The sequence below is a fragment of the Candoia aspera genome, chromosome 8 (genome assembly GCF_035149785.1).
Source record: "Candoia aspera isolate rCanAsp1 chromosome 8, rCanAsp1.hap2, whole genome shotgun sequence".
NCBI classification, from domain to species: Eukaryota; Metazoa; Chordata; class Lepidosauria; order Squamata; family Boidae; genus Candoia; species Candoia aspera.
In genome coordinates, this window is record NC_086160.1 from 32,249,139 (window position 1) to 32,275,625 (window position 26,487).

Consider the following 26,487-nt stretch of genomic DNA (forward strand, 5'->3'; position numbering starts at 1 on the left):
AATTGTGGTATTCCCTCCAGGCTGTCCTGGCTGGATGCAGCAGGCCCAGTAAGAAAGAGCCCTTACAGAAGTGAGGGTTTCATTTTCTTCCTTGCAGTTTTTCAGCAGTTGCCACTTGCATGCCAGAGGAAGGCCTTATTTTAACAAAAAGTAGGTATAGTAAAAAAACAAAAAAGTAGGTGGATTCAAGTAGCATTCTCTATTTTTCCTTCCTCTTCCTATTCTTTATTTCTTTTCTATGATATCTATATCTCTCCTTTTTTTCCTCAATGTATTTTCTCTGCATAAATGAATAAGTCTCAAAATATACTGTATATTGGGAAAAATGACAAAAAACATTGTAACAGAAGTTGTTGTTAATCTAGAGCAGATGCATATATATAAAATACAGAATCAGGTGTTATGATATTTGTAATTCATAAATTTCATATTCAATATTTCTTTCAAAAATAGAGTCTTGTAAGTCTAAAATGCTTGCTACTGGTTTTGCCACCTATTGTAACTGATTAATGACCAATAATTCTCTTGCCTAGAAATTGTTAACTTTACTCTGTGTAAACAGCTGGACGACATTGTTTATGGGCAATGTAGCATACTGATTTCATTTCAATAAGGCAGTTGCAGTGTTCTTCAGCAACGGATCGTTACCTTGTCGTGGTGCTGGAGCTTGAGCACCTCAATGATTCCATGAACTAAACTGTGAAGGGCCACCCAAGACGGGAAGGTCATGACAGAGAGGTCAGACTAAACGCGATCCCTGGGGAAGGTAATGGCAACCCACCCCAGTATTCTTGCCGTGAAAACTGAATGGATCAGTACAACCAGAGATATGTTGGTATACCATCGGAAGATGAGACCCCCAGGTCGGAAGATGGTCAAAATGCTACTGGGGAGGAACAGAGGATGAGCTCAACTAGCCCCAGACGTGATGACGCAGCTAGCTCAAAGCCGAAAGGACGGCTAGCGGCCGACGGTGCTGGTGGTGAACGGCGAATCCGATGTTCTAAGGATCAACACACCATTGGAACCTGGAATGTAAGATCTATGAGCCAGGGCAAATTGGATGTGGTTATTGGTGAGATGTCAAGATTAAAGATAGACATTTGGGGCATCAGTGAACTGAAATGGACTGGAATGGGCCACTTCACATCAAACGACCACCAGATCTACTACTGTGGACAAGAGGACCACAGAAGAAATGGAGTAACCTTCATAATTAATAGTAAAGTGGCTAAAGCAGTGCTTGGATACAATCCAAAAAATGATAGAATGATCTTAATTCGAATTCAGGGCAAGCCATCTAACATCACAGTGATCCAAATATACGCCCCAACCACAGATGCTGAAGAAGCTGAAGTAGAGCAGTTCTATGAGGATCTGCAGCACCTACTGGACGACACGCCTAAAAGAGATGTTATTTTCATCACGGGAGACTGGAATGCTAAGGTGGGCAGTCAAATGACACCTGGAATTACAGGTAAGCATGGCCTGGGAGAACAAAATGAAGCAGGACACAGGCTGATAGAATTTTGCCAAGACAACTCAATGTGCATAACAAACACCCTTTTCCAGCAACCTAAGGGACGGCTTTATACATGGACTTCACCAGATGGACAACACTGAAATCAGATTGACTACATCCTTTGCAGCCAAAGGTGGTGGACATCTATACAGTCGGTAAAAACAAGACCTGGAGCTGACTGTAGTTCCGATCACAAACTTCTTCTTGCACTATTTAGGATCAGACTAAAGAGATTAGGGAAGACCCACAGATCAGCTAGATATGAGGAGCTCACTAATATTCCTAAGGAATATGCAGTGGAGGTGAAGAATAGATTTAAAGGATTGGATTTAGTAGATAGGGTCTCGGAAGAACTATGGACAGAAGTCCGCAACATTGTTGAGGAGGCGGCAACAAAATACATCCCAAAGAAAGAGAAAACCAAGAAGGCAAAATGGCTGTCTGCTGAGACACTAGAAGTAGCCCAAGAAAGAAGGAAAGCAAAAGGCAACAGTGATAGGGGGAGATATGCCCAATTAAATGCAAAATTCCAGAGGTTAGCCAGAAGAGATAAGGAATTATTTTTAAACAAGCAATGCGCAGAAGTGGAAGAAGACAATAGAATAGGAAGGACAAGAGACCTCTTTCAGAAAATTAGAAACATTGGAGGTAAATTCCAGGCAAAAATGGGTATGATCAAAAACAAAGATGGCAAGGACCTAACAGAAGAAGAAGAGATCAAGAAAAGGTGGCAAGAATATACAGAAGACCTGTATAGGAAGGATAACAATATCGGGGATAGCTTTGATGGTGTGGTCAGTGAGCTAGAGCCAGACATCCTGAAGAGTGAGGTTGAATGGGCCTTAAGATGCATTGCTAATAACAAGGCAGCAGGAGATGACAGCATCCCAGCTGAACTGTTCAAAATCTTGTGAAATGATGCGGTCAAGGTAATGCATGCTATATGCCAGCAAATTTGGAAAACACAAGAATGGCCATCAGATTGGAAAAAATCAACTTATATCCCCATACCAAAAAAGGGAAACACTAAAGAATGTTCAAACTATCGAACAGTGGCACTCATTTCACATGCCAGTAAGGTAATGCTCAAGATCCTGCAAGGTAGACTTCAGCAATTCATGGAGCGAGAATTGCCAGATGTACAAGCTGGGTCTAGAAAAGGCAGAGGAACTAGGGACCAAATTGCCAATATCCGATGGATAATGGAAAAGGCCAGGGAGTTTCAGAAAAACATCTATTTCTGCTTTATTGACTATTCTAAAGCCTTTGACTGTGTGGACCATAACAAATTGTGGCAAGTTCTTAGTGGTATGGGGATACCAAGTCATCTTGTCTGCCTCCTGAAGAATCTGTATAACGACCAAGCAGCAACAGTAAGAACAGACCACGGAACAACGGACTGGTTTAAGATTGGGAAAGGAGTACAGCAGGGCTGTATCCTCTCACCCTACCTATTCAACTTGTATGCAGAACACATCATGCGACATACTGGGCTTGAGGAATCCAAGGCTGGAGTTAAAATCGCTGGAAGAAACATTAACAATCTCAGATATGCAGATGATACCACTTTGATGGTTGAAAGCAAAGAGGAACTGAGGAGCCTTATGATAAAGGTGAAAGAAGAAAGTGCAAAAGCTGGCCTGCAGCTAAACCTCATAAAAACCAAGATTATGGCAACCAGCTTGATTGATCACTGGCACATAGCGGGAGAAAATGTAGAAGCAGTGAAAGACTTTGTATTTCTAGGTGCGAAGATTACTGCAGATGCTGACTGCAGTCAGGAAATCAGAAGACGCTTAATCCTTGGGAGAAGAGCAATGACAAATCTTGATAAAATAGTTAAGAGCAGAGACATCACACTGACAACAAAGGTCCTCATAGTTAAAGCAGAGGTGTTCCCTGTAGTCACATACGGCTGCGAGAGCTGGACCATAAAGAAGGGTGAGAAAAGGAAGATCGATGCTTTTGAACTGTGGTGTTGGAGGAAAATTCTGAGAGTGCCTTGGACTGCAAGAAGATCAAACCAGTCCATCCTCCAGGAAATTAAGCCAGACTGCTCACTTGAGGGAATGATATTAAAGGCCAAACTGAAATACTTTGGCCACATGATGAGAAGACAGGACACCCTGGAGAAGATGCTGATGCTAGGGAGAGTGGAGGGCAAAAGGAAGAGGGGCCAACCAAAGGCAAGGTGGATGGATGATATTCTAGAGGTGACGGACCCATCCCTGGGGGACCTGGGGGTGTTGATGACTGACAGGAAGCTCTGGCGTGGGCTGGTCCATGAAGTCACGAAGAGTCGGAAGCGACTGAACGAATAAACAACAACAACAAGTTGCAGTATTAAAATTTGAAAGGTATCCAATTACTTTTCAGTGGTGCAGGACTGATAAAAATATACCAGTTGAATTCAGAACAGTTTAATTTTCATTACTGAATTTGGACTTAATTCAGATTGTGCCTGTACCGACTATTTCAAAAAGTAATTGTTTCAGGCATTAAATTATTCCATAAAGAAAAATGGTGGTATCAGTTTTAGCCTTGCTCCATTATCCGTGATTGGAGGAAGGATGGTTATCAAGGAATAACTGTGGAGGGGCTGACTATGGTCATTAGAGATACCTTGACCATGACCAGGAGCACTACTGTGAGGATATTAGGATATGGATGCCTATGTGTGATTCTGGACTGTAGAGAAAGAGTCTTGTTTGTGTACTGACCAATCTTCTGTCCAGCAGGTTCTTTCCCTGCTTCTTTATATGGTCTTAGGGTTAATAGTGGAGCACCATGTATTTTGGTGCTGGGTGACTTCAATTTGTCAGCTCCCAGGACTGGTATGGGTAAAAATTGAGTTCATGTCCTGCATAGCAACCATGGGCTTGTCTCAGGTCATCTCACATTCAACACATGTGGGTGGTCATACTTCGGATCTCATTTTTGTCTCCAAGCAAGTGTTGAAGGATCTGGAGATGGAGGGAATTTCCATCATTGTGTTACCATGGTCAGATCACGCTCTGGTCCAATTGCAATTGGTATGCTCCTGGGATCTCCGCAAAGTGGTAGGACTGACCTGGATGGTCTGCCCCTAATGGATCCAACTGGTTTTTAGAGAGTGCTTGGGGATTTTCCCAGCTCTCTGATGAGCAGTTCTGCTCATTGTCTTGTAAGTGGCTGGCATCAGGAAGTAAATCAGGCACTGGATGTGGCCTCTTTCCAAGGCCCAATCCTGGATGGTGACTCAGTTTACTGAGGCCTTTTGGGAGATGAAGCACCAGAAACCGTACTTGGAGTGCTAGTGTAAGAAGTCTAGAAGCAAATCCAACCAGCCTTGGATACATGCCCATGTTTAACCTACACTATGGCTATAAAGGGAGGTGAGGTGTTTTATTTCTCCTCCCTTATTGCATCAGACAGCTGTTTTCTAGTGGCTCTGTATAGGGTGGTGAATTCCCTGATCTCAGAATCAGTTCGGAGATCTCTACTGAGTTGCTGTGATGAGTTTCTGATAAAGTCATTTGGATTTACTGTAGCCTTGACTCCTCATGGACAACATTTTTTGTGGTAATTGGGGCACTGTGTTTCCCTTGTCTGGGTCTCCTGATTAAATTTTATCTGAAGCTTGGCTTACATCTACAGAAAGTTTAAAATTGCATTATTGATAATGGTACAAAGTAGAAGCTGACACAGACACAAGGCAGAAGTTTCAGCGTACTGCTAGTTGCCCAACTAAGCTTGAATTTTTTATAGAACAGTGCAAGGGTAAATATACAGTGTGTCTCTTTTATTAACCCCCACCCTAAATACTTAGCTGAAGTATTCATTTCTTTTTAAGAAATGAAAGTGAAGATAGAAAGAGCAAAAGGTGGAAAACAAGTAGAAATAAACTGAATCTTTATTCTGCTAGGAGGCTTCATTGTAGGAAAGTTGTATCAAGCTATATTTGTCTGTTGTAAACAGGCTTTGGCAAAAGTTCAAATAGCTATGTAGATGTGATTTTTTTTTTTTAATGTTCATGTCCTTTCATTCTTGATGACTCTGAATCACTTATCACTTCTCAGAGTTTTCAAAATTACAGAAACAACAAAAGATAGAATGCCATTTAAATCAAGCAAGATGTTAAATAAAAGCTATGCTGGAATTTATATAGAGTTTTATATCTAAACTGGAAGCAATTAAGGGTTAATACACTAGAGGTAAAGCCATTGCTATGAAGGTAGTGGCTATAGCTCATATCAGAGCAGAGCCATAGAAGGTTCAGTGTTTATGTTTCAAGTGATGGGCCCTTCAAAGTCTATGAGCTTTCCATGATTATCCAAACATGCTGACCTCTGTTGTCAAGCCAATGTATGTCATTTTGGAAACATGCCACATCTTACTAAAATCAAGAGCAAAAAGACAATTTATTTCACTAAATCTGATTTTATCTAAATGAATGCAACTCTCAAACCATCGTCTACACGATACAGTACACCCCATTTGCAAATTCTTAAGAAACTGCCTTGTATATGTTGACATTTCAAAATAGATGATAGGTATAGAAGGATAGATAGATAGACATTCAGGTCATTTAGAAAAAAGTTTTGTGCTAGGGCACATGAGATAAGAAGAGTCATAGTTTCTTGGAGCTTAAGCTCAAGGAGGAGAAAAGATAACAGATTTTGGACAAACAGAGAAAGAATTTGAAATAAATAAGTAAACAAAAGCTTATTTTTTGATGCTACAAAACTTCTCTGTCCAAGCGATTGAATAAAATATGAGGTTGGTGAAGCCTACATCAAAGGATAACTCTACAGTAACTTATTACACATGACAGCATGGGAGTCACTATGTGTTTGTCAAAGTAGCAGTGTTCTAAAGTAAACTTATTGATCTAGGCAAGCAATTGTAAATCTGTTCCCTATATGCTCATCTGGATAGTTATTTGTATTTGTATGGATTTAGTGCTTCTCTGGATAATCATTTACAGAACGGAAGCCCTGTTCAAAGAAGGACGCCACAAACAATTGAATCTCTTGCTTTCTTGCCAATAGTATATGAACCTGCAGCGTAAGTAACAAAATGGGATGGGATTGAATTATCTTTTTAACAGAAGACAAGTCAGCATGATATCCTGAGGATGGCTTTTGTTACTAGAATATATGGATTAGTCTCCACCAACCACTTTAGCAATGAATATTGTGTCTCTTTCCCTCAAAAATATATTTAATTTCTCAAATGGAGATTGTTCAGCTCCATTTTTGGATCCTTTTCAATATACATAATCCATGAATATTTGTAGTGGTGAGGCTGATCATATATTGTACTTTGCCTATTAACTATACTAAAGCTATTAGAGACTTTTGGAATGGCAGGTTTTAAAAGTCTTCATTGGGTGAGTTTTATCTTCAGCTCTGAATGAAAGAAAAAAATAATTACAAGCTTAAGAACTTAAAGAATATGAAATAAACTGCAAAAGGCTAAATAAGATTTTGATCTAAGGAAGTTATAAATGGATTAAGTGTCCAGATAAATTTGGAAATTGACTTTTACTATAAGATTTTGGAATTAACTATAAAAAAATAACTTCTCATGGGAAACAGGCTTATTTTGGTTTTCCTGGCAATTTGACTTTCCTGGCAAGTCATAACAAAAGGTAAGTGATGATTTCAGAAACTGGACACTAGAGGGGATTAAAGATTTAAGAGGAAGAAAAAAAAATACAAAGCCTGATGTCAGTTAATTCTGTAACTAACAGAATGATACAAAACATTATAACATCAGAAATATTAAAGGAGATCTTTTAAGAATGGAGCCAGAAATTAGTAACTACAATATCAACACTATCCATAATGATATCTGCTTCTATGGATAGACTATGTCTAAAAGATGTTAATGAAGGAATGACAGATGTGAAACAAATTTTATCTGATAAGACAGATAAATACAGAACGTGGAACTACAAATGACAGGCCAAGAGAATGATTTGGAAAAGGACACTTTACTGAATATACAAAAGAAACTGGCTGAAGTTTTAAAAATTAAAAGGGAAATACAAATGATAAACCAAGAGAATGATCTGGAAAATGTTTTCATATTGGATCTACAAAAGAGGCTTGTTAAAGTCTTGAAGAAATCTGTGCAATGGGATAAAGAAGAAGAGAAATAAAATCATCCAACAATATTTGATTGAATTAAAGATTAAGACTGTTAGAAGTTAAAAGAAAAAAAAATATAAAGTTGGTTTATTTGATCAAGGCTAAAATAGGACTTTTTTTCAGTGTTCTGGCAACCTTTTATGGACTATTTGCTGATACCAGGATTGAAAAGTTGATGTTTTATGGTTTTGCTTATAGATAAGAGATGGAATATAGGATGAAGAGATATCCCTTTAACCTTATGAGTGACGAAGAGTTACTAAATTTGTTTATACTTGTTGTGATGAAGGTTGGAAGTCACTTCTTTATATATTTCTTTTCTTTTTCTTTATTATATGCTCTTTTTATTTTTATTTTTTTCTTTCCTTTTCTCTTTTCTTGCACTTTTTATTCTTTCTTTCCATTCTCTTCTCTTTCTCTAGGTTTTGTTTGTATTAGTTTTTACTATTGTAATTAAAATTCTTAATAAAAAGTATATTAAAAAAAAAGAAGTTAAACAGTGTCTGCCATCTTGTCACATGGTCACCCAGACATATAGTCTGTAATTGCAGCTGATAACCTGATGATAGGAAAGAGCTGGAGAAAAAGCAGATAAGATTTTCATACAGGAAGTTAAGATCAGCTAATGAAGTTTGAGTCAGAAAAGGAGGGGAAGAAGTACTTAGCAAACAAATAGGATATTAGTCAGTTCAGATTGCTAAACATATTAAGGTTCCTGAGTGATTCAAGATCACCAAAGGTTTGTTGGCATTGAGATTACAATGCAGGACTTCCAAGGGAATATGGCCGACTGAACAGCTGTGTCTGCAAGTTTCATGGACAGAACTGACAATGGAGACTTTTTTGGGGGTCTCAGGAAGGCTTTTTCCTGAAGCCCAAGAGTCCTTTCATGATAAAGAAAATGCTCAGAATCATCCCATCTGCTCTCCAGAATGGCATCTTATAGCCAGAGAATTGCAAACAGCATTCACAACGATCCAGTAAGAGACAACCGGAGGCAGGGATGTCACCATTTCCATGCCATGCTGTAGCCTTAAAGGGACATTTAGGTCAAGCCACCTCATTTCTAAATCACCCATTTTTTTTTTTTTAAGTTTATGTACCCCAAGAGAGGCTTTTTACAGCAAGAAGTGTTTTGAAACAGCCAAGTTTTAAAGTACCTTAAAATATGTATGAAAAATAGTTAGAAGTGCAGCTCTGAGAATGTTCCCAGCAGATACCGTCTACAGGACAGTCCTATGTATATTTTCTGGTAAGTAATCCCACTGTCTTTAATTTTATTACACCCAAGGGAATGTGCATAGGACTGCATCCCTGAACGGTCTTCCTAGGCATAAGATCCATTCAAGAGAGACAGACTTGCTTTTGAGCAAATATGCTTGAGCATGTACTCTGTGCTGCAATACTGAATTTCAGATTATTAATAATCTGATTATCAATAGGTCAACAACTGGAAGGCTACTAAGTGCAGATCAGCTTCTAGCCCCAGATTAATTTTTCCCATTTAAAGACTAAGGAGGACTGAGAATAAATAATTGCCTACCTGTTATTATTTTTGTACTAAATTTGAAGGATTCAATATATTCCTACATGTTGAATCTGCTGTTTTGAATCTCCAGTCTTCTGTTCACTTTCCCTGAGAGCTCCTTGTTAGCATACTTTCTCTTGTCTCCATTTCATTCAGAAACTTTTCATTAACTCATTAACTCCTATCTTTGAAAGTCAAGTACCTAGGGGGCACTATAATCTACTGCCTGAAACATGGAGGATTTCACGGAGATTTTCTCAGAGTTTCGTTATGAGCTTAAGCAGACCTACAAACAGATCTTGTCAGATTCCTGTCAAGCTATTTTGCAAGATATTCAGGACATTGTGAAAAATATCAGTTTTGAAATGTGTCATCTAGTTGAGGATGTTATGGAAGAAGATGAAGATCTTAACAAAGATAGAGATGTTTCTACTGACAGTGAGATTGAAGTCTTTGTTGAAATGCCAGGCAAAGAATTCATTCTGGTGCTGAAGAGGTTAAAAGGACAGCCTGAATTGCAAACCACAGAGGGAGTTGTTTTTCTGAGGGAATGCTATGGGAAAGAAGAGGTTTTGTTCTGTTCTGTGGGGTTTTTTTTGCTGAGAAGTCTGAGTTTTTAATGGGGGCAGTTGGGCTGTTTGATTTTTGTATGAAAAATGCCTTGTGTGTAGTATGGAGATATGTAAATATCTTGGCATATTTTGAAGTGGGGTAAAATTTAAGAATGGTTTAATTGGATTGACAATGAGGCTTTTATGATTTCATTTCTCTTTAATGATTTGGATTAAGACTTACTGGATTTTTTTTAAGGTTTGTTTGATTTTTAAGATTTATAAGGTATCTATAAGGTATAATAATAATTGTTTAGTTTTTAGGCTTAATAGGGTTAAGATTGTTGCAGTATTCTTAATTATAAAAGTAGATAATTTATATGTTTTTATAATTTTATTTTCATTATAATGGATAAACATATAGAATACTGTTAGGAAGGAAATAAATAAATGTTTCAGGAGGGAGGGAAGTTGATTTAGAGATTTATATACTTCTTTTTTTAATATAAGTCGAAGGAGCAATTACATTTAGTGATGTATATATGTGTTAATGGAATGATTTATAGAAATAATGTGATCTTGGTTTGATATACAGTAAGGGATTGATTATGAAAATTACTGTATATTCTTTTTGTTGAAAGTTGGAAATCACTTCTTTACGTAATCTTTTAAAATTCTTTTTCTCATGTTTCACACTTTTTTAGGTTTTTTAGGTTTTTTTGTTTTGTAGTTTTTTGCTTTTTTGTAGTTTTTATATTTGTTTCAAACTTAATAAAAATTCTTATTTCAAAAAAAAAGAAATTACAATGCAGGGAGGAAGACAATACAATGTGGGATCAGTTTACGTGGTGCAGATGCCCAGACGCAGAAGAGGATCCAAATGCCCAAGAAGAACAAACTTGTTAGTCATGAGAGGTTGCCAGCTAAGTTTTACCAAAAGTCCTTGATTAAGTCTTTAGCTGCTTTAATAATAGCTATACACTTAACAATAGCTTAAATACTGATATAATAGAAGTGTAGAGAAAAATAGTACTTTTTTTCTGGACAGTAAGAATTTTAAACAGCTTATAATTACAGTAGATTGTTTGGCTAGACTAGAGCTTGTTGCTATGGCAGCAAATGCCATAGCAGAGCACATATACTTTGCTTGCAACAGAAACTAAATTCAATCCCAGAATTTTCAGGTAGAGTTGTAAAATGACAAAGGCTTGAGAAACTGTGCATTTACTGTTGTTTGGCTATATGGACCAATAGTCTGATTCACTGTGTGGCAAAATCTTATGTTCATGTGTATCATATATACTAGTTTATTAGATATAGTCTAGGTTCTCAGCATAACCTATGTATATGTCTTAATTTAAGCTTTGATTTAAGTTTAGTTTTGAAATATAAGAAGTGACCACATTGCAGAGAGTGTTTTTTGTTTATGTATAAAAAGCATGCCCTTCATCACCAAATAAGCCCACCTAGTCTTATCAGTCAGACTAATCTTGCCTCACAAATCTCATCACATTCCAAATGCCATACATTCTTGTGGTGGTACAAAAATAAATCTCTCTTCTCAGTATTCCCCTTTCATTTCTGTCCAAAGAAATAGAATTTCCTTTCTTCACTCTACCCAGGGTGTTCATCATTTAAATGAATTGACCTTATATGTCTGCTTCCTATAAACTCAGTGTTGTTGGAGGAAAATTCTGAGAGTGCCTTGGACTGCAAGAAGATCCAACCAGTCCATCCTCCAGGAAATAAAGCCAGACTGCTCACTTGAGGGAATGATATTAAAGGCCAAACTGAAATACTTTGGCCACATAATGAGAAGACAGGACACCCTGGAGAAGATGCTGATGCTAGGGAGAGTGGAAGGCAAAAGGAAGAGGGGCCGACCAAGGGCAAGGTGGATGGATGATATTCTAGAGGTGACGGACTCGTCCCTGGGGGAGCTGGGGGTGTTGACGACCGACAGGAAGCTTTGGCGTGGGCTGGTCCATGAAGTCACGAAGAGTCGGAAGTGACTAAACGAATAAACAACAACATAAACTCAGTGTAACCTATACAAACTTCATTTGTAACCCAAATTCTGCAGAGCTATGTGATTTAGTAGTTAAAATATTAGTTTGAAAAAAATTAGTAAGGAAAAATGAAAGAAGCTTTGAGAAGACAACACTTTGAGCCATACCCTCTATTCTTTAGTTTCACCAAAGCTATTATCATGGAAGTATAGTAAAGGAGGGCAGTAGAAGGAATGTCCTGAAAATTCAAATGATTTTTCTGAATAATTTCTTTACATGGACCCTGGGTTCATGGACCACATATATGAACCAGTCAGGGTGATTCTGAACAATGAGTTCAAGGAAACAGAGATCTAGCTTATAGCATCCCAGTGTTGAAGAAATGGCTAGGGCTGTGCTCAGAAGTGGTAGTTTGCATGGAGTGTTAATGCATGTGGAGTTTTAAAGTCGCTATACTCCCTAAAAGGTTTGGTTTGTTGCTGTGAGGATTTCCCTGGTTGTCTGTACAGGCATATGAATACACAGACAGTACTTCCACTGGGACTGCCACTAAAATGTAATAGCTCTGCATACAGGCAGAGAAAACTGGAAAAAGCCTTCAAGCAGTAGGCCGAGCTTTCCCAAGGACACCACTGTGTTAATGTTCCAAGGACAGGGACAGGTGCTTCATTCTCAATGTGCTTTCCAATATGGCCCCACTGTTAGCAGATGGCAGCCAGACAGAGCTAATATGTTCTTTTTTTTCATAGTTAACTTGTCTCTCAATCTCATTTTTTTTCCCTTGTGCTTTGTCGATCTCTTTCAGCAAGCGGGATATTTGTTATTTATAAGTGAAGGCAATAACACTGTTCTGAGTCAGATGCTTAGTTTGTCTAGTCTGTTTAGTTATTCAGTATCTACTATTAGTATATTACTATAAAGATTTTGAAAATAATGAGAAGTGCAGTATTTCTAACATGTTTCAATATGCTAGAACTAAGCTTGTAGAACTGTGTTGTATCTGAAACAATATTCTCTTCCCACAAAGAAATAAGCTGATTTGTTAATAAGTTTCCATAAAACATAATTTCTGTATTATTGGCCTCAGATGATAAAATCTGCTTTGATAATTTTTTTCATAAACTAGTCTGTGGTATAACTTTCTTTCATTTAAATGTCACTTTAAATACTCTATTTTGAATGCTATTTAAAAATTCTTTTTGCTATTAAAATAGAACCCTTTTGTTTAGCTGCCAATCAAGGAATCATGATGTGGAAAATGGGAGATTATGTCAATTACTGTTTAGTATTGATTTTCATTTTTGTGTTATATTTCTACAGATTCCATTCATTTTTCTTGATATGATAATTGCCTATTAATAAAGTGGTCTGCTTTTAATTTTTTAGCATTTAACCAATGGATATCATAGAATTTGGAATGAATAGAACATTTAAGTTCTAAATGTTCAATTAAAAAGCAGTGGACTAGCTTTCTGTAGATAAGACCCTCACAGACATTTTATATCATCACTGTGATGCTTGCCTCAGTCATGAAACCTAAAACAAGTGCTCAAATCAATCTATTGATGCTATTTTTACTAATTATCCCATTTCTCCCCCTTGACTGTGTTTATTACAGCTTTAGGAGATTTCATCTTTGTGTTACAGAATGAAATAGATTTTAATAATAGAAAAGGCAAGAAGGGGATTTGCATTTTAGGTTACTTTTAAGTTTTGAAGAAGAAGAGGAACTTAGGTGTGGAAAGGTGGATGGAGAAAACATTTTGTGGCTTGGAAAGGAAAATAGGATAGCAGAGGAAACCTAGATAATTAAAGTGGAAGTAAATATGGGTTGTGTTCAACTAAACTGGCAAGTATAATATTTGAGCAGCAACTGCAATTGTAGTACTTAAAGATACAAGTTTGAACATAATTCCACTTCAGAGAAAAATTAACATTTCAGCAAGATCATCATTGAATTAACATGTCCAAAATCACACTTCTAAAGTAATTCATTTTAAGCCAAAGAACCAAATTGAAACCAGTAGGACATGTTCTGAACAGACATGAGTAGGATTGCAGAGTCCAGTATTTTATAGTATGTCACTCTTAGAGTCAACTATTATTATTGCAGTGAAAATATTTTTGTAGTTTTGGAAAAGTATTCATGTTGGGGATCTTATGTATTTATTTCATATATGTATCACATAATGAGCTACAGATTCATGGTAATTTACAATAACAATCAACAGGAGAATATACAGTGTCAACAGTTTAAAACATCCATGGTAACTATACAATAAATACAAAAAAAAAGTGCAAACTTAGCCAATTAACAACAGATAATAATAATAATATCATCAACAACAACATACTAACCACCACTCTCGAGAAGAACTTCATGTTAAGTTATTTTGTAATAGATGGGGCACTGTAGGGATTATAATATGAAATTTCAGAGAAGGTGCTAGTGGACTGAAAGAGAGTTTATACATATGGAATGAATAATTCCACTGTAAAAAATTAGAATTTCAAACTGAAGAGTTACGAACTATCATCTGTTCTTCAGAGTTGTAAATAGGGATGAATGAGTCAGTTTGGTCTAGTGGTTAAGGCAATGGGCTAGAAACCAGGAGACTGAGAGTTCTAGTCCCATTTTAGGCATGAAAGTCAGCAGGTGACCTTGGGCCAGTCACTCTCTCTCAGCCCAACTCCCCTCACAGGGTTGTTGTTGTGGAGAAAATAGGAGGACGAAGGAGTATTAAGTATGTTCACCACTTTGAGTTTTTTATAAAAATAATAAAGGCGGGATAAAAATAAAAATAAAATAAAATAAATACATTTTTTTTCCTGTTTCATTTATATTTACTTATCTGTTGTTCCATTTTCTGGCAATCATCACATAAATTTACTTTTAATATATATATTATATATAATTAAACCTAAATGTTTTATCATTGTATATATGATAAAATGGACCACATGATTCCATTTTGCAGATTGGTTGGGGGGATTTATTTATTTATTTATTTATCTATCTGATTTATCCCTACCCATCTCCTCCTGTCGGAGGCCTCTGGGCAGTTTACAACAAATGATTAAAACCATCAGAATAATAAAATACAATAAAAATACTATAAATAGAAATAAAAATAAAGAATAAAAATCCAAGCAATGAAAGATCTAAAACAGTCCAAGTGTGGGAGGAGTGGTCTATAACAACCATCCCCATGTAACTCTATTCCCCTCTCCACCCCAAGTGAGGCGGCAGAACCAGGTCTTCAGACTCCGCCGAAAGGCCAGGAGCAATGGGGTCAATCTCACCTCCGAGGGCAGCATGTTCCACAGGGCGGGAGCTACTGTGGAGAAGGCCCGCTTCCTGGATCCCTCCAAATGACCTTGTCTTAAAGACGGGGTCCGCAGCATGCCCTCTCTGCACGATCGGGTGGGACGGGCTGATGTAATGGGGAAGAGGCGGTCCCTCAGGTAACCTGGCCCCATGCCATGTAGGGCTTTAAAGGTAATAACCAACGCCTTGAATTGGACCCGGAAGCAAACTGGTACCCAATGCAGCTTGCGCAGCAGTGGTGTTACATGTGCCCTTCTAGGGGCACCAAAAACAGCTCGCGCAGCTGCATTCTGGAATATAGACCAAGTCGTATAAAAGCAAGATGGACCTGCAGAATCTACAAGATTTTAATTCAAACTGGTGGGGTCCTGTATTGGCCTCGCTCTTTTCATACATTAACCACACAGCTAAAATTCCAGAGTACTGGGGGGAAGCCATAATTGTTCCCCTATATAAAAAGGGAGATAGAAATGACCCAATTAACTATAGGGCAATTAGTTTATTGAACATTATTAGCAAATTAAATGCTAGGTACCTATTCACCAAACTCCAAACCTGGGTAACAGATGAGGGAATAATCGACCCTGAGCAAGCAGGATTCCAACTGGGACGATCTACTATAGACCATTGTCTGGTGCTTCAACACCTGGCAGACAAATATAATAACCACTCTGGTCTGAATCTATATGCAGCCTTTATTGATTTTAAGGCAGCTTTTTATAATATCTCAAGGGTCAGCTTTGGGACATTCTGAGCAGATCCTCTATAAGGATCTTATAGATCCTTTTAAGGATCTTAAGAGACTCTTGCTCCAAATTCATAAACTATATGATAAAACTGGCCTTAGAGTAAGATGTAACAGAGGAGGGTACCTTTCTGATTTTATACAGACTGTTAAGGGGGTGAAACAAGGATGCATTTTACCACCATTGCTTTTTAACATTTATATCAACTTTGTGATTAAAACTCTTCAGAGAGTTGATATCCATGCACCTAAATTGGCTGATAGACATCTCCCAATTCTCCTCTATGCAACAGATAATGCAGTTTTTCTCTCCTTGTCTTCCATAGGCATGAAGCTGGCACTAAGAACTCTGGCATCCTAGTGTAATGAGGAGCAATTAATAATTAATTATGACAAATCTAAAGTCCTAGTTTTCTCTAATAAAAGCAAAGGGGACAATTGACTCCCATGAACAAGAACAAGTTCCAGTTCAAGTTAAATGTTTTAAATACCTGGGCATAGTATTTCAGGCCTCTAGGAAAGTAACAGCCCAGGTAAACCATGCCACTTCTACTGCCCAGAAGAGCTCACAGGGAGTAATAAAATTTTACAGGCAATAGGGGGCAAATTATATCCCAGCAGCAATTAAATTGTTTATGGCCAAAACAGTTGCCCAACTATATGGGATACAACTTGGCCCATACACAAACCTAAGGACTTATGAAACCATCCAATCAAATTTCCTTAGGTCTTTGTTTGGTACCCCAAAATGCACCCCCAATGCAGTTTTGAGGCTTGAAGCTAACATGCCAAGTGTTAAGGCTCAGGCCTAGATCAGGATTTTAACTTCATGGCTGAAAATTATGTTTGATCCTACAGGCCTGATGCCTTTGCTGTTGTCAGACAGCTACCAATCTCATTGGCACCATATTTGTACAAAAGAGCTTTGCAGTCTTGGCCTCTCTCCTGAATAGTTAAGCCAACTAACTCTGGAGAAGGTCAAATCAATAGTAAAAGAAAGAATTAGGGACATTGATTGCCAAAATGATATTACCAGTGCTCCCAAATTCTATTGCCAAATTCTAGATAGCTGCAAACCCTCTACTGCAGGGTATCTATACCATCTCTCCTTAAGCAAATATAGATGAGCCTTTTCCAGAGTCTGCTTTGATGGCCTCCGTTCAGCACTGCTGGCAGAAAGATTTCATGGGACTCCTTATTCACAGAGACTTTGCCCTTGTGGATCCAGGGAGGTAGAAACTCTTGCCCATCACCTCATACTGTAGGTGTCCTTTTTATGATGCCCCAAGACATGCTCTGATCTCTCCAATTATTTCTAAATTTGTGGGTCATACCGATAGATTTTACATTTATTTCTTTTTAAGGGCTGCTGATTCTGCACTCACATACCTGGTGGCCAAATATTTTTATAAAACTATACAATTATGCAAAATTTTTAATTAGATATATTGTTTTACTATTTTATTGTTTTCCTTTTTCCTGACAATGAATTGTTGAATTAAACTATTTTCTTTTATTGTAAAGGCTGGTCAAAGACCGCAATAAAGTTATTCATTCATTCATTCTGGAAATTCTTTCTCTCTCCACAATCCCTGTCCCAACCCTGAACATTCACCCAATACTCATGTTGGTTATTTAGATGGAAAGCAAATTATTATAGTCTACCCTTTCTTCCTGTACTGAAGCAATAAACAGTCTTAAAAATTATTGGATACAGTGGTAGTATCAAATTATTTTTCATCCACCAAACAAGGCTAGATAAAGTAACAGAACTGCAGGAGCAGTTTAAAAAATATGCAGACACACATCAACAAAAAGGCCATGTTTGATTCTAGATAACATATCTAACTTCATGAAATATTAGAATTTATCCCAGATGTTGAGACAAGCATCATCATAGTGTACTCACCATCTGTTCCCAGTATTTATAGCATGTTTCTAGTTTTTCTTATTCTTCATTGTTAAGCATTTATCTGAAATGTTTGTATATAGAGCAGAACCCAGGGATACTTCTGGATTCTTCTGTGCCCACTCTCATTTGTGCCTGATTTTATAGTTTACTGAATACACTTTAATATGATGAATCTCATTAACAATGTGCAATTTCTTTGGTTTGTGAATAAGTAACATCACTATAGGGGGAAAATACCTGAATGCAGAAAATAATAAACACAATCATATCATTTATGTATTTCCAAGAAGCAATCTGAATTTCAAACCCTTTCAAGCTGGTTAAATTTATATTTGAACTACAGTATAGTGTTCTTTATCCCTTTCAACTTTTGCATTGTAAGTATTTGACAACTCTGCCCCACACTTGAATTAGTCAGAACAGTATCAGTGCAGTTGATTTTTATTCTAAAAAAAAGTGTCATTGCTGAACTTCAGCAGCTTTTTTCTTTACACATTCACAAATGAAACCAAACTCAAACCTTAGTCTCTGAAAGTTTGTTCCTCAAAAAATAAAATATGCATGTGACTTGCAGCTAAAGCACTTGAAAAATGTTTAGTTCCTCAAAAGGGTTTTGCCTTAATAGCAATTTCCTGTGTTTTACAAGCCATGCCTATATGAAAGCATAGTGAAGAGCTTCCAATTCATATATAATCATGTGGAAAAGCAAGAAAATATCTATGTTTTATTTTATGGACAAAGACTCCAATTTATCTAACTTCTTTCAACAGGCAAGCAGTCCTACCACAGGAACAGCTCCCAGGAGCCAATCACGGTTATCTGTCTGCCCTTCTACTCAGGACATCTGTAGGTATGTGCTAAATGAGTATTCCTAATCTGCTTAGTACATGTCTTCTTTGTCTAATGAGCTATCAATGTCACTTATGTCTACCTCCTCTCATGTATTTCCACTCATCTGTTTTTTGTTTGTCATTTTCAGTGTCATGTCTTGTTCATGTTTCTATTTGATTCTATTCAGTCTCCTTTATTTATGTTCTCTCTCTCTCTCTCTCTCCCCCTCTCCCCCCACCCCTTGTTTTATCACTTTCTATCCATCTCCTTGGCTTCTGCTTTGTTTAGATCTCCCACTTTACATGCCATATCAGAAGATACATTTGAAACATCAACCCATGTCATGGGTCTGAGTTCTGCTAGGAAAGAGCATGTTAAAAGAGTGAAACAAGGTGTTAGGCAGAGAATGAAGGCTGAGGAGAATTATGAGGATATAGTGAAGCAAAGAACAGACAAGGCTGTCAAGTCACATCCCAAGATCACAAATCCTCGATGGAATGCCTTATGCAAAGCAACATCCGATTCATCATCTTCAGATGAAAATTATTGGGCCCTAGTTAGAAAAAGAGAAAGAGCCAAAATGCTTAGAAGGAAAAGAAGACAGAACCCTTCAAATATTTCTGCAGATGAGCATTGCAATAAAAATGCTATTGAACTTGTCACCATGGGAATAAATGGGGCAAAGAAGTCTGAGCCTGAAAGCTATAATCTAAATAATCCTAGGAGGAAGATTGCAAGGTGTCCCTCATTATCTTCCGTGTCTTCTGCGGAACCCAACTCCTCGAGACGGTCTGAAAAACAACAGAGCAGCCGTCATGATCCAGAGCCTTCAGCTTACATTAGGCCAGGCAGAAGAAGCAAGGAGGAAAGTTCCAAGGGAGGCCCAGGCAGTGATCTTTTTTCAGTTCCAGGAAATGGAACACCTGCTGCGACAGGGGCCTCTGTGACCGTGGCTGTTCAGAAACATCCTGCGTTTTGTGATGACTTGTCTGAGGATTTTGAAGTATGCAGGTTTGTCTCCTAATACAAAAGTTAATTGCTAGCAGACTACCCTGGATTACACAAAAGTGTCAGTTGTGTTTTTTCCTCTGTGGTTCACACTGCTGTTTGGAGTTTCAATAAGTATGATCACATGCTTGGCAACTAAAACGTCTGAGTGTCTTGCAGACCTTAATTATAAAATTGGAAAAAATGTCTGACACATGATATTGAACTATTTTAAAATAGTAATAATGCTACACATAGGCATACAGTACATTCCTCCTTAGAAGAATTCATTCTTCTTCCTTTCCATTCCATTCCATTCCATTCTTTTTTTTTATTTTTGACTAAATTGTAGGAAAGTAACAATTCAATGGAAGTCTTTGTTGTTATTTGTGGAATATCTTTCAAATTTGCAAACTGTCATGCTTACAAGCTTTCAGTTTGTCTTTGTGTATTCCCTGCCTGACCTAAATGTTAAAATGTTCCAGAGGTTCTGCTGTCTATTTTATGTAATTATACTGTATATTCTAAAAGACCACGCATAAAATGTAACACTGTATCACCTGCTATAAATATTTTCAAATGAAAAAATATAAACGCTTTCAGAAGACATTATGCTTTCTTGACCTACCGGTTGCTTGACCCATTTATAGATTTATAGATGCAAAAGCAGGGTATTAGAATTTATGTTTCTGAATATAATATAAAAATGGAATAATATATTTCCAGGATTTGATTCTAGTGGCAGCACTCATTTAATGGGTAACAAAAATATATTTGAGATTTTGTTATTCTAGATAGATATAGATAGGTATAAATATTACTATACAAAGTATAACGAGACTTTTTCAAATTAAGTAAAGCACAGTACTCCCTGTAAAAATGAAGAGGTTTTTCAGTATGATGTCAGAACATTAAATCAACAAACAGCTCATCTCTAGAAATCAATGTTATAGATATTTTTCTCTTTGAAATCTATGACAATGTTAGAATAAAGGTTTAAGCTGAAAATTAGTATCATTAGAAAGTTGCTAGTATATTAGAAGGTGCCAGCTAAAGTAAAACACTAGAAATCTTAGTTATTATTGGAGTTTCCAAAATGGGCTTTGCTTCAGATTCCTCTACTTTTCTGTGACATGCCAAAAGAATTCTGCAATTATTAATTCTATCAGTTTGGGATGAATAGTCTGTATAGTTTATGCATCACTAGACATAAAATGTCTAATTGAATAATTATTATACTCATATCCTTTCCTATGACTAAAAAGAAAAATTAAGGCATTCTTATGCTCTGAAAGTGGAGATAATTTAAAAGCAGTCGTGATTTTTTTGGTGGGTAATACCTTTGAAACATTAGAAATTTGTTTTGACAATTGTGAAAAAAACACATCTTTATGCCCTTCCATCTAATTATTTTAACCATAATTTAAATTGTGGACAAGAATTATTCTGTTGAGGATAATTAAAGATTCCTTGTTGCCACAACCACCACAGGATTAGAGTGGATATGGATTCTTACATTTTTGATCATATTTGTGTGATTTCTCTGACAGTTACGGTCTAATGATAAGTATTTTCAGTATGCTCAGTTGCTCAGAATACCAGGAAATTGACATGCTCCCACTAGAGCAGTGAGGACATTTGGGAATGACAAGAACAATGATAGATAATCCTGTCGTTACAACAGAGAGTAGAACTCATTAGTCCTTGAGAATTGGGCTCCCATTTTTTTTTTGGTCACATACATATTTCTTTTCATAACTCCTATATATAGAAAGTACATTTTTAAAACATGCTGCAAAATCTGTTGTCTATTACTTGCTATCACCAATAAATTACAGTTAAACAAGTAGAAAACAACTTAGGAGAAAGCTTTATGATGTAGTAATGCTGAGTCAGCCAAAAATTGGCTTTTTTTTTTCTTCACTGCAAAAAAAGTTACAATGCTGCAGTGAATTAAAACCAATTTGTGGTCTGCTTTTCTGATAGTCACAATTTCCTTAGAAAAAAATAAAAAAAATTGTAACAAAATATGTATAAAGACAGGAGAATAGGTATTAAACAAATTCATTTGAACTTGATTTACATTTGTATTCCACATGTGAAAAAAGTATACTTCTAAAAGGCATTAAAATACAGTACACTTTATTAGGTATCACATTTTAAATTGGCAGCTGGGTATTAAAGTAAAAAATCTAACCAAATGTAATATGTGTACCAAATGTTGGAGGACAAGAACAGGTTGATTCTTTATTCTCAGTGCAGTTCTGCCTGTATCTACTGAATTTGTCTGTAGCTTACAGAATCCAGGTTAGAAAAGTACGTATTCCTTCAGAAGTTCCAATAGGCATTTCAGTTTTCCCAGTAACTATAGCAGACTCTTGAAAGCAACCATGAACTTTACCTATGCACTTCCTCACAAGGAAGCAGCTGATCAGTTGGAATTCAGGATACTGCAGGTTATTAATTCTATCACTATACCAGAATATATACCTATATTTTGCTGGTTCATACAAAATAAAGCAGAACTGTTTTGCACTGCATAGTTTCTAGAGGAAGTGTCTCATGTTTATGCTTCCTTTTCATATCCTGACTGAATTTTGTTTTAAGCCTTAAAGCTATGCAAAGTTGCAAAACATATACAGTACTTCAGAACATCTAGCCAAATATACACACACACACACACACACACACAGAGTATATATACAGTTGTAATCGAAATTATTCAACCCCCCATTGCAAATCAAAGTCTGTCCAAATGTACAGACTTTCAGCTGTTTGCAACGAACAAATCAAACAAAAGCAATACGTTTCTTATCTCAAATTTTTCCTATCACAAAATTTAGTAAGTCTTTAATGTAAGAACTGTTTATTAATTATAAAATGTTTAACGAGCTGTCAAAATTAACCTTTTATACTGTACCATATGGAAACTCACTAATTTCAAGGAATTGGAAGAGAAGTATGTCTTCAGACACTGGTTTGGTAGAGAAACAGTTTGAATCTGGGTTCAAATGTAACTAAAAGCTTTTCATTCCTCATTACTTTCTTATTAGTTTAATTGCTCTCTGTGGCAGGAGCAACCAAGCAGGGCTGATTAATCATATCATTGTGTTTTTTTCCCTCATACTGGATTTCCCTAATCTTTAATTGAGCTAATCACAATCAGGATTAAGTACAGTATAGTATCTTCCTGCTGCTTCTGGCTTTTGAGGGCACTTCCTCACCCCGACTAGCTCCCTTATCCCTTAGAAGGCACTTCTACCAACTCTGAAATACCAAGAACAGAGAACATTGTGAGGCAATCAGTGTTACCTCCAGTAGAGCAATAGAAGTATGCCCAAAAAGGCATTTGATCGCCGCCTGACTCTGAGTGGCAGCAGCTCTTTGAATAATGAAAAATGTCTCTTTCCTCCACCCCCCACCCCAGGAAGAAAATGGTTACCATCTCCATCCATGTTTCTGTTCATTTTTCTGGCTATTTGAAAAAAAAGTAGGTGACATGAAGAGAACCTACTGTATCTGATTAAAAATATGTCGTCCTTTTCCTTCTGCTGTTATTTAAAAGCTACTGTGAGGCTGAATGAATCAGATGTTGGCATTTTTAGTACCAGGTGCATTTTACAGTAATTCTAATCATGACTGTTTTGTTGCAGCAGAAGCAGGAAACACAGCCAGAATTTATCTTGGCTGTTCTGCCTACTTGCAGATCTTTGCCTATTTCCACATAGTAGCTCAAGAGATGATATTATCAAGAATTCTGCGGTTTCCCTTTCTCTTCAGCTGGGGATCAGCTAGCATTGAAGCACTTAGTCTGCTGCTTTTTTTCCTCTCCAAGTGACTTTCTTGAAACAAGATTTCACTGATGATACATTCTAAACTGAAGTTCCGGGAGAGATGTGTGTGTTTGTGTGTGCACATCAACATGTGGGGTTACTATAGGTTAGGAGCCAGGAGGTCAGATGAGACAAGATGTCCTGCAAGTAGGGAAAATGAACTGCAAACTCAGTATTTCAAAGCATTGCAAAATAAGGTACTAGCCTTGCTGCAGTTTGAAAAACATTGTGGCTGACCCAGAAATGAATCAGCTTGGTTCTCAAATATTCTAATATTGGTGAACTTGCTTTTGAGGTGGCATTGCTTCAAGATGGTATGGTTGCTTCCTTACTGAAATTGTTACTTTAGTTAAATGTCTGCTGGAAACCTGGTACTATGTTTTAGTCCCTGCTGGAAATCCTACAACAACTCTCCTTTTCTTAGTTACCACCTCCAATCTTTAGAACTAAGACTTGAAGACCAAATAATTTCTCAGCTTGCTGCTTTGTTTCCTTTTGGGTCTTTTGATCCTTTTTTTCTCCCTAGAAATGACTGGGCCCTAACATAGTGTAGACATTTTTAGTATGTAATCTGTAGTTATTTGTGGGTGTTCTAATTCTCAAGCACATTTGTTAAACCCTTGATCAGTTTATGTTGTATCTATTTAGTCCAGTTCATATATAAACAAAGACACCTTCTTTCATTAAACATTTTAAATCTGTAAACTCGAAAGAATCTCAAATTATGAATTGTTCGTAAGGCAGCCACAGCTCAATACAAAGCAGCAAATATTACACTCGGGTAGTCACAACACAATAAAACACAAATTATAAAACACAAAGTACAGTGAGTGACAGCTATGGAATGAAGATGAGAATCTAAAACCTTAACTTTGCTTGGGAAAGATTCTAACTGAACAATAATCAAACAACTAAAACTAAAATACTATTTTTCATATGACTACTAGGCCATAATGGCTGCATTTCAGATAGTAAACTGTCATCCTTTGCTACTCTTTCTACAGTGTGGCTCAATAAGACAGAAGTTTCTAATTATGGTTGTTATCTTCACAGTAGACCAACATCTTCAACCCACTTCAAACCATGGTTTACAATTCTGGATGGTCCAAAACTGGTAACCATAACTTCTCAAGTTTAGTGAAATTGGAAAATATAATTAATTAGAAACTTGGTAACTTACTATAAAGAGTTGAGTAAAGATGCCACATATAGAAATAAAATAATAATACATATCTCACCATTCACTGAAGGATTATGGTCTAAAATCATCCCTCGTTCTAGAATAATTTTCTGTTTTTCATTATCTCTCTCTCTTTTAAATTCCATATGATAAAATTAGATATTTTAGATGTTTTGTTATTATTTTTCCATTTAAAGATTTAGAGTTTCTAAATTTAAAAGAAACTCTTAGAAACGTAACACACAAACATATATACCCATACACACATATGCACACATAGAACAATAAAGTGCATTAACACTACCATTTACATACCACAGACTCCAGAGGCTGAGCTTGCCAAGTAAACAAACAGGATTAGTGAACAGGAATTTAGCTTGGATACCTAACAAAAAGCCACCTCTCTGGGAAGCCAGTGAGCTGGGACAGCTAATTACATGTTTTGTGTGGGTCTTCTGCAGAACCCTTTGTAGGAGATTTCACAAAAATGAGGCTTGTTTCCTACTCCTGTTCATTTGAGGAACATGGAGGTGGAGAGAACTACTATCATGACATGCAGGATGTGCCATGTTTGTTTTTCTTCCAGAAGACAAGAACTTCGCAACCTGCAAATGCAAGTGAATGGCTAGAGGCAAATCTGTCGACCCTCCGGCTTATCAGGGAACATGAGGAATTCTTGATCAGATCAGGAAGTGTTTGTGGATGGTCAGTGGTACCAAGGAGCTTCCCAGAAGATAGAGGAAAGGCTAGCAGAATGTATAGAGGAAAAGGAGCAAGCCTGTCAAGAAAAGGTTTTTTCTTTGGAGCTTCAGAAGAGATTGCAGAGCTTCCCCTTTCATGGGGTTTCTGGACCTCTGAAAGAAGTATAACTGCACATACTTCAGAAACTGAGGAAGAAGACTTTTATAGGCTCTGCAAATGGAAAGGTTCTGCCTCTGCCCTAAAGAGGAGGAGTGACAGGTGATGGTGAGGGACCAAAGCAACATTCTGTTGGCACAATAGTTTGAAAAGAGAAATGTGCTGCCCTTCCGGGCTCATATTCAGGATGTGATTGAAAGACTCCCAAGATACTTTAACCCCACTGACAATTATCTCTTTCCATTGATCCACATGGGAACAAGTGACATAGCCAGAAAAAGACCTGAAAACACTACAAAGCATTTTGAAGTGCTGGACAGTGGGGTAAAAGAGCTTGGAAAGTGTGTTTGCAACCGTATCTTTAAAGTTTAAGCTATCTTGTTAGGGAGGGAGGGTGGCATAAAATAGTGCAACAGCAATTGCTACGAATGGGACTGGAATGATATGAAGGCACTTAATAAGCATGTAAATATAGGAGGGAATAGTGCAAGTAATATAATCCAAAATTTGCAGTGGAGTTGATGCACTGATTATGAAGATCAAACGCACTGATTATGAAGATCAAACAGGAAGAAGTCTTAATTTCTTCTTAAGAAGAAATATATCATTTAGCAGGCACCACTAAAACCTGATGGGATGAAACCCATGAATGGAATGCAAGGATTAAAGGATATAGTTTACTCAAAGTAAATATGCCAGACAAAAGAGGAGTAGCATTATATGTAAAGAAAGTGCACACATACAGTGATTCAGGAATTTGAACAGGAGGATCAACTCAAGACCATTTTGGATAGGTAAGAGGGAAAGGGAAACAACAAAGATATTATTGTGGTATAGATCACCAGGCCAGGCTGGAGAACTGGATATTGTTCTTATGGATTACAGAATGTTCAAGGAGATACAAGAGATACAATAATAGGAGACTTCATCTATCTGGACAACTGTTGGAAAGTCATTTTCACCAAGTTTGCTAGGTCCCCAAAATTTCTTAGTGGTCTTGCTGACTGTTTATTTTCCAGAAGGCTGAATACCTCTCCTACATCTGTTCCTAACCAGTTGGAAAGAACTG

At 37.1% G+C, this 26,487-nt stretch overlaps 1 protein-coding gene across 1 annotated transcript in view; it reads left to right on the forward strand.

The window, feature by feature from the left end:
• MARCHF1 (membrane associated ring-CH-type finger 1) overlaps positions 1-26,487 on the forward strand; it is a 150,725-nt gene that overhangs the window by 77,013 nt on the left and 47,225 nt on the right. The window contains exon 4 of the mRNA XM_063310111.1: positions 18,500-18,579. Within this exon, the coding sequence (XP_063166181.1) occupies positions 18,500-18,579 (80 nt within the window). The remainder of the gene's footprint in view (positions 1-18,499; positions 18,580-26,487) is intronic.